This window comes from Oreochromis aureus, linkage group 4, assembly GCF_013358895.1.
Source record: "Oreochromis aureus strain Israel breed Guangdong linkage group 4, ZZ_aureus, whole genome shotgun sequence".
NCBI lineage: Eukaryota > Metazoa > Chordata > Actinopteri > Cichliformes > Cichlidae > Oreochromis > Oreochromis aureus.
The window spans coordinates 23,775,254-23,784,568 of NC_052945.1; the positions used below are offsets into that span (position 1 = coordinate 23,775,254).

The window sequence follows — 9,315 nt, forward strand, 5'->3', positions numbered from 1 at the left end:
GCTGTTAAGTAAGCCTTTTCAATATTAAAGATGATGGGGAGTGACTTTATTGGTGGCCACTGAGGAAGTACAGATTTGGCACTTCTACAAGCTAAGGACTATTTGCCCTGTAGTCAGCAGACGCTCCAGGAAACCACTGGTTCAAGCCAAAAAAGTACTCTAGCATACTCTACATGATTGTTTTGACACTTTTGTGTACAGATTAGCAAATTAAATATACAAAAATCAGTAACTTTTTGCTCTTTTTAAGAACCAGACTAGCTACTTCCAATTGTTTCCTGCCTTTATGGTAAGCTAAGCTAACTCACTGCTGTCTGGCACATTACCACACATACAGGTGAGTGCTATCATCCAAAATAGGTTTAAGCCACTTCTAATACTTTATCTTTCTTTATACTATTCTTTCTTTAGGAAGCACCTGCAGCACTTGACAATACAATTTCAATGGCTTCTGACAGTAAAGTTTTAATTGCTGTAATTATCACAGTGTAGGCAGACAGAGCGAGAGAGAAGGCAGAGGTGCTGAGCCAGTTTTACTCTTCAGACAGACAAAGATGAAAAATTCTTTCTCTTACCTTAAGCAAGTCTCCCTTGTTGAAACTGAGCTCATCACCCTCTGTGGCACGAAACGTGTACAATGCCACCGCTTCCATGCTGAAAACACTACCGGCAAACTCTCACATAAACACACACACACACACACACACACGCACACACACACACACACACAGTCAAAAAGACACGCCGGGACCCCCACTAATGTCCCTGGCACCTGGGTGGTGGTGGTAGTGGGCAGGGGGGCAGACAGGGATGAAGAAGAAATGTGAGGAAGAAACAGATAAAAGAAGAGGATAGAGCAGACTTAACGGGTAGGAGAAGAGAAGAAGAAGTGGAGAGGAGAGGTCTGGTCTGTTCGCTGAGCAACAGAGCGTTTGAGAGCCGGAGCAGAGGATGAGAGAGAGTGAGCTCAGCGAGGGGAAAAACACGACTGGCTGCTGCTCAGCAACACACTGCCATCAGAAACATTCAGAGAGAGAGAGAGAGAGAGAGCAAGTGACTAGGGGCAAAGGAGTGGGAGGCACTTCCTGTGTATATATTTGTCTTACACACTCAGTGTGGCTTCTGTGGAGTGTGTGTGAGTGTGTGTGTGCTTCAGCTTTTTCCATTATGTTCCGTGTGGTTTGTCGTTGCACTTCTGTCATCGTGCGAATTCAGCTTTAGTTTCACACCTTTGAAGTGAAATGTGAGCTCACGTTTGCTGTTCCTATATTTAACATCTGTGAACGCTGAAAACTTCCGGATGGTCCAGTCAAGTCAGGCATTTCAAACGTGAAAAAAAAGAGCGATCGCACTATACCATACAACAAGCTGAGAGATTACAGCATCAGTTTTCCCCTGACACCCTCTTCCTTTCATCATAGTGACCATACACACACCGTGTGCTACATTTCAATTCTTGAGTAGCTTTGGTTGAGATTTCCAAAGCATCTGCGTGACAGTGAAGGCGTGTCTGATGCAACCTCGGTGCCAAAAATGATAACTGGGCAGCTGAGTGAACCTTTTCAAGATTTATTATTAAAGAAAAAAAAAAGATTATAGCATGGATGATAAAACCAGCTATGAGGTTTTACATCATGTCATCGGTATTTATCATCTATGGACTAACAGCAGCAGCGGGCTGCCAGCTTCATCTGTCTCAATTTATGTCACATGCTGAGTTAAATTCATTGTTCCAGCAACTTCTCTGGATTGATGCTAGAAATAGTGGACGGTTAAAAGTAATAGCTTTTTAATTCTGGAGGCCCGTTCTAGGGATTGGCTCAGAGTCGTATGTGGTGGATCAGAAGCCCTGTATACACTGTATGCTTTGGGCTACACTGTAGGAAATAAAACACTGGGAATCAGTGGCTGTGGAGATCTCAGCTTGATTTGCCTTTTCAGGATGATTTTGTAATTAATTACTAATAAAGTTCACTTGTTTGCCTTGAGAAACTCTTGGGTTGCTATTGCAGTTTGCTTTGGGTCATTATCCATTTGCACTGCAAAGCTCTGTCTAATTTGTTTTGCAGCATTTGGACGAATATGAGCAGACAGTGTAGCTCTGCACACTTCACAGATCATCCTGCTATTTCTATCAGCGGTCACATCATCAGTAAACAATAATGACCCGGCTCCACCGTACAAATACTTTTAATCATGACTTTTCTCGGTAAGTAAATCTTGGTTTCATGCGTCCAAGTTTTTTTTTAAACCGTGCAGGCCCTTTAAAATGTTTTCAGGCTAATCTGGCCTTCCTGGTCTCAAGTGTAACCAGTGGTTTGCACTCTTTCTAAACTCTCTGTATTTCCATCCATGAAGGCATCTCTTGATTGTAGACCTTGATAATGTTACTGCTACCTTCCTGAAAGTGTTGATGGCTTGGTTAGTTGGTGTGAAGTTGTTTTTTGTAACCATGGAAATAATTCTGTCATCATCTGTGTTAGTTGTCTTTTGTGGTTTTTGGGGGGTTGTGTGGTTGAGATAACCAGTGTAGAGATTACATGTTTAGCCACTCCTAAGCTTTTTACTGTCACTCTTAGAGCACTATGCAAGTGCAGGAGTGGCCTCCTTCACTTGCATTGACATTTCTTTGGATCTCACATTGGGAGTTCAAGTGAAAATCTACCAAATGCATGTTCAGTACTTGGAATCAACTCAAGATATTTTTAGCTGCTTAGTTTGTCATAGAATAACCAAAAACAAGTCTCCTCAGCCCATAAAACTGCCTGTCAGTCAATTGGCATCTTATTTTACACAACGCATTTCATTACAAGTAAACTTCATGTGCGTTACATAAACGATGTAAACATTAAAAACCTTTGTAAGTCTACAATGACTTCACAAAGAAATCAAATATAAGTCAATACACACACACAGTTATTAACTGCAGGCCTGCAAGAACAAAAAGGTTTTGTGTCTGTTTTTGAATGCAGACACAGATTTGATTGACCTCGGGTCAGCAGACAGCTTGGATCAGAGATCCGGAGAACAGTAATTGAAAGCACCCTTAGCACACTTAGATCTAATTCTGGGGACAGTTAAAAGATCTGAACCTTATAGCCTGAGACGTCTGATTGCTCATTGTGTATAACCCAATACACAATGAGCAAGTCAGAGATGTATTGAGGGGCCAAGCCATTGAGAGCTTTGTGAACTAGTAGGAGGATTTTAAAGGTAATTTTGTACTGAACTTGTAGACAGTGTCTGTGTACTTGTAAGGATCTTCACCGTCTTTTGTATTATGAAGTCCTCCTTCTGATGATTTAATAGAGCATTACAGTAGTCTAACCTGCTTAATATGAATGTTCTAACTTTTAGTTTTTTTATGGTAGAAAGCAGTCCTGGTGACCTTATTGGTATGATTATCAGTTATCAATTGAGACCACTGTCCACAAGAGTTCTGAGATTCCTGCCTTGCTCTAGACCAGGGGTGTCGAACTCCAGGCCTCGAGGGCCGGTGTCCTGCAGGTTTTAGATCTCACCCTGGGTCAACACACCTGAATCAAATGATTAGTTCATTAACAGGCCTCTAGAGAACTTCATGACATGTTGAGGAGGTCATTAAGCCATTTAAATCATCTGTGTTGGATCAAGGACACATCTAAAACCTGCAGGACACCGGCCCTCGAGGCCTGGAGTTGCCTACCCCTGCTCTAGACTCTCTAGACTTTGTGGACCAACAGCAAGTATTTCTGCCTCGTCTCTGTTCGGCTCTAAAAAGTTTCTAGACATCCAGCAGTTAATGTCATCGTTTACAAAACACAGAATTGAACTCAAGATTTTAACTGATAAATGACTTCTTCAGGATTTTGTCTGGACATTGACCTCATGGCAGTAGTTTGGTAAGAATGTGAGGCAATGTTAGATAAATTAATCAAAGTTTTTACCTTTAATGAAAGAAATTCAGAGGGTATGGTTTTGGAAGCATTGGGTAGTTTATCAATGGCTGGGAATAAAAGAAGTGGAATTACCCTGAGTGTTGTTAGTCAGTTGGGAGATATAGGATCGCCTGCCTAATTTTATTTCACTGTTGCAGTAACAAAGTGTGTTTTTATTGATTTCAAAGACTCTTTTTGCCATGTTTAGCTTCTCACTGTAGACTGCATACATGAACTGTTCTGACAGGTGCGATATGATCGATAAATTGAGAAATGTCATCACATGACGACAGTGTATTTTGAAAATTCACAACTAAACGTAGTTGCACTGACGCAACGGCTGTTGATAAATCAGTTGGTGTTAGTTTTGACAAACGAACAAAACACTTCTGGAAATATGCAAAAATGATCCGAGACAGTAACAGCCAGAACATTTGTCACTGTGACATCAAGACCTTTGGAACCAATTAGATCAAACATGTGACCTTTAGTATAAGTGGGTCGAATCGCATGTTGTTAAATATTAACATTAAAATAAACTGATGAACTATTTTGAATCAGAGTTGCTGCTGATGTCAGTGTGAATATGAAATGAATTAAAATAAAGAATAATGCATAAAATTTGTTTTATAATTTCAGAAAAAAAGTTCATTCATTCCTTCCATCAAACCACCTCTCAGTTTAGTCGGTTGGCATTTATTAAGGAGTAATACAGCCGGAGATACCGAATTATTTACTAAAAATAAATATTCAAAACTTAGATAACTGACAGAGATTTACAACTAAAAATGTTTTTATATATAACAGTGACCAGATCGCCTCTCCTGTGTGGTGTAAAGGTTCAAAGCTATAATTACTGGCGATGTTTCAGCTAGCTCTGTGTTAGCAGTATTATCAAGCCAGGTTTCAGTTAGAATCACAAAATCCAGTTTATTACCATCCATCCATCCTCTTCCGCTTATCCTTTTAGAGCCGATCCCAGCTGTCTTAGGGCAAGAGGCAGGGTACACCCTGGACGAGTCTCCAGTCTGTCTAACACATAGACACAGACGACCTATGGGCAATTTAGAGTTTCCAATTAATCTATTCCCACTAACTGCATGTCTTTACACTGTGGGAGGAAGCCATAGTACCCGGAGAGAACCCACCCAAACACGGGGAGAACATGCTAACTCAACACAGAAAGACTCCGGCCTGATGGTCTAATTGAACTCAGGACCTTGCTGTAAGGCCACAGTGCTGCCCAGTTTATCACTAATAATGATATCGCTAATAATCAAAGTCTTATTTGGAAAGTCCTTTTTGCCACATTCTACAAGCAGCCAATCAAACTCCCTCCCAAATGAGCCTCCACACTTCATGATCTGTAGATATTGTCTGGATGGACTTAGAAAGAAGAAGAGACAGAGAGTAAAACATAGAAGAGGAAATGCAAAGTAAAAATACAAACTGCTCTAACTACAATGAGATAAAACAACAGGGAAGTTGTAGCTGTTTCTTTAGCGTGACCTGTCCAGGAAATCCCCGGTCAGCTGCGTCACTTGACTGTGCCACCAGAAGGAGGAGTGCGGGATGTGAAGGCTAGATGTGAGGTGATGGAAGAATAGAAGAGGAAGAGAAAGAGAGGAAGTGGAACTGGCCGGCTGCTCTAAGGCCGAAGCAACAGCCTTGTTCTTAAGTCTTTTCCTTCCTGTGTGTGATGATGTCTTGTGGACTTGAAATGCTGGAAGCGAATTAAAAAATTTAAGGATCGATATACTCTACAGCCAGACATTTTTTTTCCTATATTTTCATGCGTGGTATACCCCGCTGTGTTTCTGTGTACAGCTCTCCGGCCTCACTCATCACATAAACGTTGTGGGTGATCCTATTTTTTATTTTTTTTGCATTTTTTTTTTTCTGTTGGTTGAGTTTGTGTGTCCGTAGGTGGTTCTCTTCTTTGTCTCAGGCACTGTGCTGTTCACTGCTCTTTTCTTTTGTTTAGGCCCCTCAGCTGACACAATGACATCACTTCCTGTGTCCTTTTCCAGGAAAGCGTCGGATGTTTTAAACACCAAGTTAAAACTTACATAAACATCAGCTGCCCGTACACAATGATGTGTTTTCTGTTAACAGTGATGAATCCTTCATTCAGTGTGACTGATAGGCCATTTTTAACAGCCTTGCAGTACACTTGCAGTACACTGTGTGTGTGTTACCCACAACATAGGCAGCACCTAGTATGCAAACCCAAACCCTAGTATGCTTTTCTGCTTGGGTGACATTTTCATCATTTTCATTTTCATCAACATTTTCATCCTGCCGGGGGCAGTAATGCAGGGGGGCTTGAAATGGGTGAACAGGTTTGCGTGTTTGAGTTAGCTGGCGGAAGTCAGTGTGCAATGGCGGAAAAAGCAGGTGGGCACAAAATCGTTCAACTTCCCCTGAAACAAATAAACAATGCCTCTCAGGATCTGTGCATTCTCAGGCCACATTTGTCTACAGCTCGTTCCTACCCTCAATTTTCTTTTGCACCTATATGCTTGTAATCCCCCACCACCGCCACCTCCCCCACCCACCCACCTCCAATAGCTGTCATTATATTGTACTGCATTGTCCCCACGATGCTTTTTAATCTATGTTCCTCTCTTAGCCCCCACCCCCACTCCCATTCTCTCACTTGCTTTTTTGCTCTACCTTGCTTCCTCTCTCACGCACTTACTGAACAACATGTGGCAGGAAGGGCATCTGAGCTCACCAAAAAAAAAAAAAAAAAAAGTTTTGTGAAGCCAATTAGAGAACTACCTCCTTCATTTGCTGCCCAGGATCAACATTACTCTACACTTTCTGTCACACATTTAATCTATGAGATGTTTTAATATAACAAAAAGAAGTGTAATTTCAGCAGCGGCTCTCCGTTTTTACATAAGGTGAAGAAATGCTGCTGTAGTTAAATCTGTGAGGATGACTCTTTGGGATTAAACTGTAAGAAATAAATATGTAAAATTACAGAAAAAGCTCATGCCATTCCCCAAACTGTCCTGTGAATATATATATATATATATATAAAAGTTTTTGTTCATTTAGAAGAAAATGATCTTTTTTAACCTAGAAGTTTCTTTATTAGATAGTGAAAAAAAACAGGCACTTTTCTGTCATTTAATTGTTTAATTATCACTTAAATATGTTGGGGAGGTGTTCATCATCAGAACAAAGCTGCAAAACCTGTGAAAATATAGTGAAAAGTTCAAAATGTACACCCTCCTTCACATTTTCCGAAGCAGCCCAACAGGCCAGCTTTGACTATGCCTGGTTGTTCTGGCCCTCTGGCCTTATGTTTGACCCCTCTGACTTAAAGGGTACATGTAACTAAAGTGGTTAGGTGTGTAAGAGTGAAAACCTGATTCACCTCTGTCTGCAGGAGTGGTTTCACAAGGATATGTCTGTAGAAATGTGTGAACAGGTGGGTGAAAAGGTGCATTTTTCAGCCACACTGGTCAAGAAAATGTCAAACTGGTAAGAGGTCATGTATGGATTTGCATCTCTGCAGCTGAGGAAGGCTGACTATAGGGATTAAAAAGTTGCCTTTATAATGAAGGTTTGTTTTTTGTTTTTTTACTAAAAAGAAAATAAGTCCGCTCTCACAGTAGAGGAGTTGATCAGGTGGGTTCTTTATGCTAAAAATGTGTAAATAACAACTGCTGGGGCTGTTTTTCTTCCACTCACCTTCCTTCTCCAGGTATAATCTACAAGAGCTCCTCACTCGACCATTTGCATATGAAAAGATTTAGCTAATAAGCTGGCAGGAGTGGCAAAAATTATACGCTATCCTGTTTCATGCTTTCTGCCCCCCCTTTCTGCCGATTTAGGCTCCATCTGGAACCAAGTGCGCCACTTCAGGCCAAAAACTGACTCCTGCCAGTCTTTCCTCCTTTTCCTCCACGTTACATAAGTTTTGCAGGCTTCTCAAAGTGATGCACCAGTTATATTCATGCTTGAGCTTCCTTAGGTGAACCTTGTGTGTTTGCACATCCTGCTGAATAAAATTCAAATTAATATGACTCACATGCACTGCTTGCCTTTGTAACTGAGATTTACCGCATTGGGTGGCTGAATTTCTGGTGTGTGATAAACGCCACTCGGTTATATAATACTGGTGTGAGATATGGTAAGCTGCTAACAACAAATGATCATGAGCTTCACCTGACTGACGTCTGTTGTTCATGTGTCACGCATGGTGGCATCTAGACTCAATGAATCATGTGTTAGTGACTGCAATACTCATTCTGCATGAGCAAAACTATGCTGGGTCAGTGCATCTGACCATGGATGGTGCAAGACAAGCTAATGGCCCAGAGAGTCTCTAATAGGGCATGAGTGTTGAGAATGAGGGTGATTATTTTGTGGAGGGTGATTTTGTGGGGGGTCACATATGGTAATTACATATTAAAGGTCACACATGTCTGCAGGGGGTTCTAGACAGCCCTCCCAAGTTTAGTGTGTGCTCACATTACAGACACACTCTCTGTTTTAAAAGTGGGACGCTCCTGACCTCTACTGGCTGACACTGGACCTGCATGTACTTTAAAAGGGCACATACTCAACACATAGCCACTTCACTTTTTTGTTTGCACAGACTGACCAATCAGAATTTAGTTTAACTTTCAAAGTTTGGCTGATAAGAAGAGATAGTAAATGCCAAGGTGACATTTTCTTGTTGTTTGTTTGCAAAATAACTGCTTGAGGTAGCTTTCTCACCCAACCATGAATGTCACCTTCAAGCTTCTCTTTGATACCTGTTGCAGAAGAACAAAGGATTTGCCACAGTTGCCACAATTACATCTATTTTGCACAAAGCTGTTGCATCTTTGTGTTGGATTATGGAGAAATACAGCCATGGTTAAAATAAAAGAAAGTACATCCCCTTTCAATTATGAGGTTTTAAAATAATATGATCTTAAACTTCAGTAAAAACAACCTCAGATAAACAACAACAAATGACATATTACACCGTGTCATTATTTATTTAACCAAAACTGAGCCAAAATGCAGAGGCAGTGTGCAAAAAACATGAACCCTTACTACTTCTATAGGAATTCAGAGAGTAGCAGCCAGATGCTGCTAATCAAATGCACTCCATTAACTGATCATCAGCAAGTGTGATCACGTCTATAACAAGCAGAAGTTTTGGCAGTTTGCTGGTCTGGTGCGCTCAGGTCTGTGTGTGGCCATCAGTCCTGAGAAGAAAAGGCATCAGCTATGAGCTTGTTACTGCCCGCCAATCTGAGAAGAGTTAAGGCCATTTCCAAACAATTTGAAAGTCCATTCTACAGTAGCTGGGGTCGCCAGTCTGTGGCAGGGCTAACAAATCGAGACAGACAATCTTTCGCACTCACTTTCTGATCTATGGTTTGTTTAG

General features: G+C 41.1%; 1 protein-coding gene across 1 annotated transcript in view; it reads right to left on the reverse strand.

Moving 5' to 3' along the window:
• Nucleotides 1-997, reverse strand: part of grapa (GRB2 related adaptor protein a) — a 34,809-nt gene extending 33,812 nt beyond the window's left edge. Inside the window, exon 1 of the mRNA XM_031756454.2 lies at nt 576-997. Within this exon, the coding sequence (XP_031612314.1) occupies nt 576-653 (78 nt within the window). The 5' untranslated portion in view covers nt 654-997. The remainder of the gene's footprint in view (nt 1-575) is intronic.
• Between the last annotated feature and the right edge of the window lie 8,318 nt (nt 998-9,315).